Below are 12,451 nucleotides of genomic sequence, written 5' to 3'. Positions count from 1 at the left end.
ATGCAGTTAAAACAGTAGGACACCTGAGTTTTTAAGAAACCTCAGCTTCCTACAGGATCCTCCACACTCTAGTCTGTTTAACTCTAGGCATACTCATAATGAGAAATATTGGCTGTAAAGAGAAAGCTTTATAAAAATAAACAGTTTGACACTTTTTAAGAAAGTAATAGAAACTGCTAGCTAATGAACCCAAAGCACCCACTTACAGCTGTAGCATATAAAAAAATTACAAATCTAGAATGACATTACAACAACACAGACCAAAGGCATTGCTGACTTCAACAACCACCACCATGTGGAAATGAGTGCACTGTGAAAGTGATCTAGGATTCCTATATAGTCATATGAATTCCTAATTGTAATTTAATTTAATCAGCTATCATGTATTGTAACAACCAAAGAATCACAGACTAGGTGTACAGTACATTAATTTTAGACTCACAATTCAGTACACAAGTCAGGGAAACAAATATGCTTTTCATTTCTAAGGGTTAACAGCTAAGCAAACCATGTGTGATTAAAGAGACTCAAATTAAAACTCATAAATTGACAGTAAAATTTATTGAAATTAATCAATAGCTGTAAAAGCTATATGCAGGTATGCAAAATTACCTCAGTTTGTTCAAACACGGTCAGTGGGTCACTAATTCCCCTGTAGTTAAAGGCAAAATAGAAGTAGATACATGCACCTGCATCGTAAGTCTGCGTCACCCTAAAAAACAAACAAAATCCCCAAAGGGGCTTTAAGTTAAGTCAAATCAGATTTAACATCTAGAAACTTAAAGGCAAGACGACCCAAATGATTAGTTTAAGACATAATCTCAGTTTCTTCCCAGCCTCCTACTCCATGGAAGGAATACACATTGGCTTGCTTTAGAGTTGTCTGCCAAAACAAGTGAACTGAGGATGCAGTGCAAAACAAGAATTTTACCCTCATTGAAGTACCAATTTAGTCAATATTATAGGTACACATTCAATCTTTCTCATGTCTGTCCCATGTTACTAAAGCTTCTATTGGGAAATAACCCAAAAACTTTTACACATTGTATCAGCATTTTATGATGAAGTGCCATTTTCACTGATTTTATTATGTTACCTAGAAGTAATGAGAACTATCAGCAGCATGTGTGAAAACCATATATATAGTCAGGTAAGTATGAGTATTCATTGTTTTAAATTGCATAATCAAAATAACATTTAACAAAATTACTTAAAAACATACATATCCTGACAATAAAAGTAACACTAACTTTTTCTCTTTCTGCTATTTAACAAATTTTATGCACAATTAAGTTCTTTATGTGACTGGTATAAGACAAAATTTGAGGCACTTCCATACTACAAATAGCACAACTCCATTACTTTTCAGAGTGCGTTTTCCTGCCAAAGGACCACACAATGAGGTCCATATGTGCAAGTGAAAACTATATTTTGTACTGCCACAGTAAACAGATATGATGTAAAACATCTGCCCCTTGAAAAAGGCAAAATTAGACTCAAAACAAGAAACTTGGTTCCTTTCACTGGCTCAATCACTGCTGAGGATAGAACATGAAATGCATAGAATACATATGGACATGCAAACACTGACTAAAATCAATTTTCATTCTTTTAAAAATCTATATTGATAAAGTATGGGCAAATGATAATCTCTTCAAAGTACATTAAGTCCTCTTGTCAGAGGCGTGTGAACCAGAGCAACTGCATCTTAAACAGGAGCTGGGTAAAATGAGGCTGAAACCTACCTACTGGGCTGCATTCCTAGACGGTTAAGCCATTCTAAGTCACAGGATGAGATAGGAAGTCAGCACAAGATACAGGTCATAAAGACTTTGCTGATAAAACAGGTTGCAGTAAAGAAGCCAGTTAAATCCCACCAAAACCAAGATAGCCAGGAAAGTGACCTCTGGTCATCCTCACTGCTATACCTACACTCCCACCAGTGGCATGTCAGTTTACAAATGCCATGGCAACATCAGGAAGTTACCCTGTATGGTCTAAAAAGGGGAGGCATCACCCCTTGTTTAGCATATCATCAAGAAACAACCATAAAAATGGGCAATCAGCAGCCCTAAGTGCTGCTCTGTCTATGGAGTAGCCATTCTTTTATTCCTTTACTTTCTTAATAAACTTGTTTTCACTTTGCACTGTGGACTTGCCCTGAATTCTTTCTTGTATGAGATCCAAGAACCTTCTCTTGAGGTGTGGTTCATCCTGGGACCCCTTTCCTGTCACACTCTGGCAACAATACTATGAACTCATCATTTGTTTGGATTCTTCTGGCTCAACAGACTTAAAAGATTCTGGGTAGAAAAAAAGCACATCACTGCAGTTGAGACCAAAACAAGGACACTGTTCAGTTCTGGCTATAACTTTAAAAATAAATGACAACAGAATAAATATCATTAATTTTTTTTCTACATAGATAATTTAAATGCACTAGAAGAAACTCTTCTAAGCTCTATATAGCCAAAATATGACATAGTCCAATTCATAGAGAATGACAAACAAGATTGAAGAACGCTGAGAGAACATAAAGACAGACACCATCAATTAGCTTATGCAGCTTAAAAATCAGTCTATACAAAGAATAAGAAAATTGGGATAGGTCAGATTGGGAAAAGTGTTCTACAAAGGCATACCTAAATGCAGACTGACAAAAAACCATAAGATTGTTCTAGGTAAAACAAAAGGCAATAATTACTAAGGTATAGGAGAAATCAACCAGGAGATAACAAATGAGAGTAAAAAAAGCTAGACATCCATGAGTAGAAGAACCAGATGGATAAAAAGATTAAGGGAACAAAGCAGGAAAAATGAGCTGAAAATAATCACAACTCTGACATCATTGGGAATAAGAAAAACCAAAGAACTTGAGGAAGAAACCAAGCTCAAAGGAGCAATGGCTGCCACTGCTGTGAAAGCTTGAGGAGACGTACCTTCACTCAGCACCAACTCTACAGAACACAGATCCTCTGTGGCACACAGACCTGCTTTTCTCTCTCCCTAGGCCTCATATCTTCTCACACGCTACTCACCTTGCCTCAATCACTGATTCTTCCTAAGTATGTGTGCCCATTTTCTTCCTCTTCAAAAACCTACTTTCCCAAGTCAAAAGGACACAGAAGCCAACTTAAAAACACTCCCAATAGCCACACTGGGAAAATCTGAGCAACAAAGTGAATAATGATAATAATGGCTGCATTCCAGAGAATAAAATGTCTATGAGTCCCTACTGATAGACTGATATATAGACAGATAGATAGTGGCAAGGGGTGGGGGGCGGGCAGAAAAGGAGAGGAGAGGAAAGCTCTTCTTTTTTTTTTTTTTTTTGAGACGGAGTCTCGCTCTGTCGCCCAGGCTGGAGTGCAGTGGCCAGATCTCAGCTCACTGCAAGCTCCGCCTCCTGGGTTCTCGCCATTCTCCTGCCTCAGCCTCCCGAGTAGCTGGGACCACAGGCGCCGCCACCTCGCCCGGCTAATTTTTTTGTGTGTTTTTAGTAGAGACGGGGTTTCGCCGTGTTAGCCAGGATGGTCTCGATCTCCTGACCTCGTGATCCGCCCGTCTCGGCCTCCCAAAGTGCTGGGATTACAGGCTTGAGCCACCGCGCCCGGCCGGAAAGCTCTTCTTTACAGTGAATTGCAGTTGATAAATGTAAAATGAATGATTAAAATAGAAAATCACCATTTGCAAGTATCACAGTAATAACTGTTGTAATCAAGAATCAACAGTGGGATATTGATGTGATTAGGAGATGCTATAAGAAACAGGCTACTTGCATAGTCTCAAAGTTTCTCCCCATAAGGTTTTTTTTTTTTAAATTTTTTAATTTTTTTGACACATAATGTCACTTTTGTTGCCCAGGCTGGAGTGTAGTGGCACAATCTTGGCTCACTGTAACCTCCACCTCCTGGGTTCAAGTGATTCTCCTGCCTCAGACTCCCGAATTGCTGGGATTACAGGCACCTGCCACCATGCCCACCTAATTTTTTTGTATTTTTAGTAGAGACAGGGTTTCATCATGTTAGCCAGGCTGGTCTCTAACTCCTGACCTCAAGTGATCCACCCACCTCAGCTTCCCAAAGTGCTGGTATTACAGGCGTGAGCTGTGCCCAGCCATAAGATGTTTTTTAAATACAATGGGAAAAAACAGTAATTGTAGAGTGGAGAAACCTGGCAGGTACCACCCTAACCAAGTAGTCTAAGTTAATGTCACCAATAATGAGACTTAACAATATCATGTTTCTTCTGATATGATCTACCATGAAGAGCACTTCACTGTCACTTCTGTAGTAATCTTGCCAAAATGTGTAACTTAAATTTGATCACAAGAAAACACCAGACAAACCCAAACTGAGAGATGTTTTACAAGATAACTGGCCAGTATTCTTCAAATGTATGAAGGTTATGAAAGATAAAGATATCAGTGGGACAAATGATAAAGAAAGGTTTGTGAGTTAGGTAATCGTATTGAAACAACACTAATTTTTTGGTTTTGATAATCATAGTAAAATTACATGAGATATTAGCACTTGAGGAAGATGAGTAAAAGGTTCACGGGAACTATTTGTACAATACTATTTTTTTAAGTCTAGTTACACCTCCCCCAAAATTAGAAATTTAGAAGCAATGTAAATGTTTCTCCAATTGGCCCATCTCCATCAAGAGGGATTTTTTTTTTTTTAAAAATACGTATACTGCACTTAAAGTCAGTCTCTAAACAGACCAGATGAAATGTGGTGATCAGTTAAGTTTTCCAAACTCCCTCAAAGTTAAAAGAAATAAGTATCAGATATAATTAAAAACTAAGAAATGGGAGAAATGTCCAAATACCAAATATGATCAGACTGAGTCCAATATAGCCTCTTCACTAAGTTTACATTAATAATTAGTAAGCATTTGGAAAACAAATAGGATGATTGCACCAAATGCAGTGACACAGCCTTAAAATATTGTCTGTGACTCAATATTTATACATGTTGAATGTGTATATACAAAAGATATCAAGAATGTTAGATTATTAAATCATATATAAAATACATATCTGAGCTTTCAAAATGCAATTAGGAAAGCATTTAAAAGGGAGGTAAGGTAATCATAGTCAAATCTCCATATGCAATTTACAGAGGTTCCCACAAAGAATTTAATTTAACAGAAGGAGCAAATGTAGAGGAAATACTCTTTTTACTACACAATACAAATAGAATCTAATCTACAATTTTAATCGCCTTTTAGGCCAAATGTTAGGTGACTCAGAACAGAAGAAATGAACTGTTTAACAATGCTACTGTCAATTTGCCAGCTGTGTTTCTCTTCTAGTGTTAATTCATCCTCATAAAAAAAGATCCTTTGAATATTTACATTTTAACTACCAGATACACAAAGTTTAAGAAACAACGGAGAACCATTTTAACTACAAGGGCACTATCATTAGGAATAACCTAATTCAAATAAAGTGTGAAGGATAAATGAATGAAACCAATTTGTAGAAATTAGTAAAATATATATCACTCATAAGGGAATCACTAACATTCATAAATAGATGTAACTAAACATTAATAGCGCATTATCATCTTTCAACATATCCAGGATCTATATATTACACAGTTCAGTTTTCAGTAGATGAACAGATTACTGAAGTCATAACAAAGCTTGATGGGCCTGATTGATTAGTATCTCAAACAAGTCCAAATAATGAAAAATACCTTTTGGAACACCTTAATTTGGGTCCATTTCAGAAAGTGACTTAGATCTAACACCTTTTACAACAGACCAACTCTATCATTTAAGACACTTAAACACTAACCTCTTCCAAAATCATCTGGACAAGTAATAGTGTGGTTGTCAAAGTCACTATAATATTCTTTAATTAAAAAAAATTTTTGGGCTCTATATTTTTTGGAGTACTTTATTTGTATTAGACTCAATGACTAGCAATTACTTCCCATACAACTTCTTCAGAAAAGTTTGGACTGGAATTTCTATTCCAATGTACAAAGTACATTTTAATGGACAAAAATGAAATAAATGAACTCAATAAATGTACCCTACACCTAAGTTATTTTTCTTAGGATCCTTGATTTTAAATAGATCCATAATTATTTTTAAATAACTTTGGAACAGCTTTGTAAAATGTTATTTCAACTTTGATTTTAGATATAGGGGGTCTATGTGCATGTTTGTTACCTAGGAATATTGCGTGATGCTGAGGTTTGGAGTATGGATCCTATCACCCAGGTAGCAAGCATAGCACCTGATAAAAAACTGGTTTAAAAAATACATCTCACATATTCAACATAGAATAATCTCCTTAGCCACTACTACGCAGGTCAAATCAAACTAAACTGAAATCAAATTCCAATTAAATGTTAGTTTAATCAAGTATGAGCCATAAGAACTACAAAAGTCTTATTTACCAAAGCCATTCGAGTAACTAGGCTTTGCATATTCTAACTGGTTTTATAAGATGGTCACAGAAACCAAACATATCAGCTTTTATAGGAAAACCATTCTTTTTATTTTATTTTATTTTTATTATTGTACTTTAAGTTCTAGGGTACATGTGGATAACGTGCAGGTTTGTTACGTATGTATACTTGTGCCATGTTGGCGTGCTGCACCCATCAACTCGTCAGCACCCATCAACTTGTCATTTACATCAGGTATAACTCCCAATGCAATCCCTCCCCCCTCCCTCCTCCCCATGATAGGCCCCGGTGTGTGATGTTCCCCTTCCCGAGTCCAAGTGATCTCATTGTTCAGTTCCCACCTATGAGTGAGAACATGCGGTGTTTGGTTTTCTCTTCTTGCGATAGTTTGCTAAACCATCATTCTCAGGAAAACCATTCTTAAAACACAGCTACTTAATAAAAATGACATATGGCCAATTCAGTCTAAATAAACTAATTCTACCGATCAACAATACAGAATGAATATTCTTAGGCCTTATGAATACATTCTGAAGAACCTAGATTTAAGTGTAATTACAGAATGTGCCCTAAGGCAGAATATTTTACGTCCTAATCATTTTCCATAGGTAGCGGTTTATCACAATAGTTTCATAATGTTACAGCAGGGGTGGGGTTCTTAAGAGATGTTGAACAGGAACTGGGGACAGAAGGAAGAAGGGGGAAGGGTAAAATCTATTAAGTTACCATTTGACAAAACAAAGGAATAAAAATTTCTCAACTACACAAGAATAGATTTGATTACCTAAAATGTTTCAAAATCTAATGGTAACAAATAGCTTTTGGATTATTATGTCTGATTTGTTTTCAGGATAACAATAAAAGAGAGCTGACTGTCTGCTAAAAGACTGGACTATCAAGAGAAAAATGAAGCATCAGTTTGAGTTGATAATACAAATATAAAAATTTTTTTCTTAGATTTTAAGGACTTTAAGATAAAAGGTGCATTGTTAAAGATACCCCAAAATTTAAAATAAACTAAAAGTAACATGACATTCTTACACCCACTACGTCAACATTAGCTTAATCCCATTGTAAGCTTTTTACTACACAGAACAAGACCTCTCTTTGCCCTTCCTTCAGATATCTCGAATGCCCAGCAAATAATCTCTAAAATCTACTTTTTCAGCTTTTATAATCTCTGATCCTATCCTCAGTGTACCTGTTTAAAATATGTTAATACACAGATGACTAGGTACTTTCTGCAAGGCTTGTTAAACCTGGACAGTCTCTCCCACACAGAAGCAGAAACGACTACTTTAAGGAGATCCAAACGACTACTTTAAGGAGATCCGTTTGATTGAAATGAACATTTAAGGTGTAAGGAAGATGCTTTCCTCAGATCTCATGTTAGAATTTTACTTTCTTACCATGCAGAAGCACAATTTAGCAAATTCTAAAGGGTATCTCTTCCCAATGGGAACAATAAGGAAAACTAAGAAACACAACACTAGTACTAGGAAAGTACAAGATAAGACAATGGAAAAGACAAAGAAAAGACAAAAACAAAAACACACACACAAAATTAGCAGTTTAAAGAATACAGAAATATTTCTAGTCTTGGAAAACAAATATATGCAAATTATCATGCTACAAGGAGCAAGAAAGCTTAATAATTGAATGCCTTAATGAGGACTTGTCATTGGAAAGGAAAGGCAAATATACAAATTTTCCTTACTAATACTAGCATGGATTATCTACCTCAAGCTTAATGTAATTATGTCACAACAATACTATAGCATTTATATAGCTCTTCAGAACCTAACAGTTTTTTCATATGCTTTCTCATTTCATTTTCACAACCGTCCCATCGAGAAATGGCATTACCACTATTTTACTGATAATATTAGAGTTTGAAGAGATTAAATTACCAGTAAACAACAAAACACTGCCTTCACTCTTCAGCGTCATGTTGAGTATGTATATAATTTATAATTTCTTGACTATATAATTTATAGTTTCAGTGAGTAGAGTAGTCCTCTTCTTTTTCCAGGAGTCCAGACACCTGGCTCTTCACTGCCATGCCATCCAGATGGCGGGGAATGCTTACTCACAGAAGGGTATCCTACTCCTAAAAGGCTCAGGACTGCTGTAAAATTCCAGTGGCACAATCCTAACAAGGTGGTAAGTGAATGTTAGGAAAGCTGGCCAAATGTAACAGACTGAAGCTTTTTCTCAGCTGGAAAATTATATTTCCCCCACTGATTAAAAAACAAAACAAAACATTTTTTTTTCAGAATACGAAATATAAGAACAATTTTTAAAACTTACCTGCATGTAGAAAAAGGAGCAAACTGTACACCCTTCTCTTTGCATTCCCTTGTTATTCTTTCTTTTACATTTCTACAGAGATCTACCACTCTAAAAAAAGATAAATGAATACAATATTAAGTTTTCAAGTGAAAACTACACAAATGCTAATAAATATTGGTTAATCTGGCATCATTCAAGTCTGACATTTTCTTAGCTAAAGCTTTCTTAGTTGTTCTTTCAAGAATGGAAAAGAGCCCTGATCCCTCAACTTGAGCCCTCCATTCCTAACTTTAAAAAGAGGAAAGTTTTTTCTTTTTTTGACTTAAGGAAAACAGAAAGTCACAAGAACATACTCAAGTCTCCTGAATGCAGTTTCCTACACTTAGGAAAGCCTGACATCAAAATCAACTTAATTATAAGATTTTAAGAGCTTTAAAAAAAGCTATAAAGAAGATGTTAATGAAAATTCAATTCTAGGTTATATGAATACCAATCTTTACCCATGTCTAAGAAGTTTTCCTTAATTTAGAAATAACTCAGTCTGGGTACAGTGGCTCAGAACTGCTATCCCAGCACTTTGGGAAGCTGAGGCCGGAGGACTGCTTGAGCCCAGGAGTTTGAGACTGGCCTGGGCAACAGTGAGATCCTATCTCTACAAAATATTTAAAAATTACCCAGGCATGGTGGCACACACCTGTAGTCCCAGCTAGTCAGGAGGCTGAGGTGGGAGAATCACTGGAGTTCAGGAGGGCAGGACTACAGTGAGCCATGGTTGTGCCACTGCACTCCAGTCTGGGTAACAGAGTAAGACTCTGTCTCAAATAAAATAATAATAATAATAATAATAATTCAATTAATAATCATGATGTTACTAGCCTAGGCAATATAGTGAGACCTTGTCTCTACTAAAAATAAAAAAACTTAGTTGGGCAAGGTGGCACATGCCTGTAGTACCAGCTACTTGGGAGGCTGAGGCAGGAGGACTGCTTGAGCCTGGGAGGTTGAGGTTGCAGTGAGCCAACATCACACTACTGCACTCCAGCCTGGGCAACAGAGCAAGGCAGTCTTTCAAAGGAAATTATAATCATGATGTTATATCAAATGTTCGATAGTTTATTCTCAAACTGAAATCCAATTTGACACAGATCTATTGAAGACAAACTGCGAAAGATCTATTGAATACAAACTGTGTAAAGTATTAATGTGCTATGCTGGACTATTTGTTACTAAAAGTCCCATTTTATTCCCCAATAAATATCCTGGCCACATAATGACACTGATTCTGTGTCTTAAACCTTGATTTGTTTAGCATCATGAGACCTGAAATACCAGAAAAACTCAAAAGGTTGGCTTATCTCTAGTCTCACGACACAGACTTGACTGTATGAGAACCAATTTGATAAAAAAGTAGCATTTAAACAGATCATACTTTTTAAAATAAAGTTATCCATATTGCCAATAAGAACAAACAGTATATGATTAAAATATAAACACAAAAAGGGCTTTAGTGTCTTCTTAGCATGTCAAATTTTTTATTTTTATGAATATAGAATCTGCAAATTTTATAAATTCTAATTTTATAAAACAATGTTCTTAAGTTAAATTCTTTAATTTATGAGAGTTGCAGGTATACATGATTTATCAATGTTATCTATGTATCACTTATGCATAGAGGTATAGAATGGCAAGGATGCACGTTTGAAAAAATATCTCATAAAACATTTAGATGACCGATATTTAATATGTCTTTATTTTGAATATATACCTTATAAAACAAATCTTTAAATATAAATAAAATCTATTAAGCTTTAACATTTATAAGAGTTAATGAATATTACAAAATTTATAAAAGTAGTAAGTTCTTTTTTTTTTGGAATAAGTTCTTTATGTTGGCTCTAGAAAATGAAATTTAAGTGCTACAGCTAAGTAGTCTAAAAAAAACTAAGAATACAATCATCTGCTGTAACAGTCCTTTGCAAGTTATGCCACTGTGTGAACTGCATTTCAGTTTAAATGCACTTAAATGTATCCAATCATCTCAAATACAACAGTAAACAGGAAAATATTAAGAGCTCCTTATATCTAAACCCTCATTGATAGATCAATAAAGAAAAGAAGATGGAGAAAGGACTGGACTGAACAGTTATAACCCGCAATGGGACACTTCCAGTAAATAATTTTTAGGGAAAGGTTTCTGAAAGTGTTCGCTCACAGAACTTGATCAAAGGCAAACACAGTCCACTTGGATCAACCCTTTTATAGGACAGAAACATAACAGCATACTTTCAAATTCTAACTTATTAGCAAATTTAACACTTGACCAATTTCATCCCTGAAAAAAACTTCCCTGGGGCTTTTTTATATCATTGGAATAATATCTACATCCTCTAGATGTAGATATTATTATTATACCTATTATTATTATATCTACATCCTCTAGATATTATTATTCAATACACTTTGCTACTTTTTGTGGTTCAAGACCAGCCTAGGCAACAAATGAGACCTCATCTCTACAAACAAAACAAGTTAGCCAGGCACGGTGATGTGTACCTGGGATCCTAGCTAGCTAGGAGGCCAAGATGGGAGAATTGCTTGAGCCCAGGTAGTTAAGGCTGCAGTGAGCCGTGATAGTGTCACTGCACTCTGGCCTGGGTGACAGAGGGAGACCCCATCTCAAAACAAACAAACAAACATTTTTTTAGAAATCTCCAACCCTTAAGATACCTATTTTCATAGACTGTAATCTCAAATTATTCCCAAGCTCATTCATAAGAATCTATGAAGAATATTCATTGAGAACCTAATAGGTGCGGCCATTGTGGTAGGGATGGGATGGAACACAACAGGATGGGACACTTAGGAATACACAAAAACTAGTATGACCAATAATCCCTTAAGTGGACTATATATGAAAAAGCCAATAATCTAATAATGTGTGAAAGTTAAAGACCCTGATCCCATGGGCTACTGCAAACATGGCCTCTAGCTAAAGGTTTGAAAGAAAAAGAAAATTGCTAAATGGTTGTCAGCAAGTAAATTTTACATAAAAATGTAGTTGCCTTCTATTAATATTATTTATTAAAACTTCAGCTGAAGAAATTGTTTTAAAGGTAAACAAATGTGTAACTGCATAAAACAGAAATTATCAGTGTGTCAATTAAATAAATATGCAAATATATATAAAGAATAGATAAAGAGAAATAAAAAAAATTGCACAATATTAGCTTCCACAGTTGGAATAAAAAAACAAGATGTCAATCATCAGTACTAACTGATGACAAGGAAATTCATTAACTCTTAAGAGGTAGCATTGCGGCCGGGCGCGGTGGCTCAAGCCTGTAATCCCAGCACTTTGGGAGGCCGAGACGGGCGGATCACGAGGTCAGGAGATCGAGACCATCCTGGCTAACCCGGTGAAACCCCGTCTCTACTAAAAAATACAAAAAACTAGCCAGGCGAGGTGGCGGGCGCCTGTAGTCCCAGCTACTCGGGAGGCTGAGGCAGGAGAATGGCGTAAACCCGGGAAGCGGAGCTTGCAGTGAGCTGAGATCCGGCCACTGCACGGCAGCCTGGGCGACAGAGCGAGACTCCGTCTCAAAAAAAAAAAAAAAAAAAAAAAAAAAAAAAAAAGAGGTAGCATTGCACTCCCTCACTGTCCCAGTGCTAAGGACTGAATGTTTGCGTCCCTCTCAAAATTCATATATTGAAATCCGAAGCCCCAGTTAGAT

General features: G+C 36.1%; 1 protein-coding gene across 4 annotated transcripts in view; it reads right to left on the bottom strand.

Moving 5' to 3' along the window:
* Positions 1-12,451, bottom strand: part of AGPS (alkylglycerone phosphate synthase) — a 160,267-nt gene that overhangs the window by 23,339 nt on the left and 124,477 nt on the right. For all 4 annotated transcript variants that reach the window (XR_012421267.1, XM_005573575.4, XM_045367311.2 and 1 more), the window contains 2 exons: positions 8,739-8,828; positions 613-712 (listed from right to left, as the gene is read on the bottom strand). Coding sequence is in view for 3 of the 4 variants with exons in the window: in XM_005573575.4 (XP_005573632.2) it covers positions 613-712; positions 8,739-8,828 (190 nt within the window). In the remaining variant the exon portion in view is untranslated. The remainder of the gene's footprint in view (positions 1-612; positions 713-8,738; positions 8,829-12,451) is intronic.

This window comes from Macaca fascicularis, chromosome 12 (assembly GCF_037993035.2).
Source record: "Macaca fascicularis isolate 582-1 chromosome 12, T2T-MFA8v1.1".
NCBI lineage: Eukaryota > Metazoa > Chordata > Mammalia > Primates > Cercopithecidae > Macaca > Macaca fascicularis.
The sequence above is the reverse complement of the archived record's forward strand: the minus strand, read 5'-3'. Positions and strand labels throughout refer to the sequence as shown.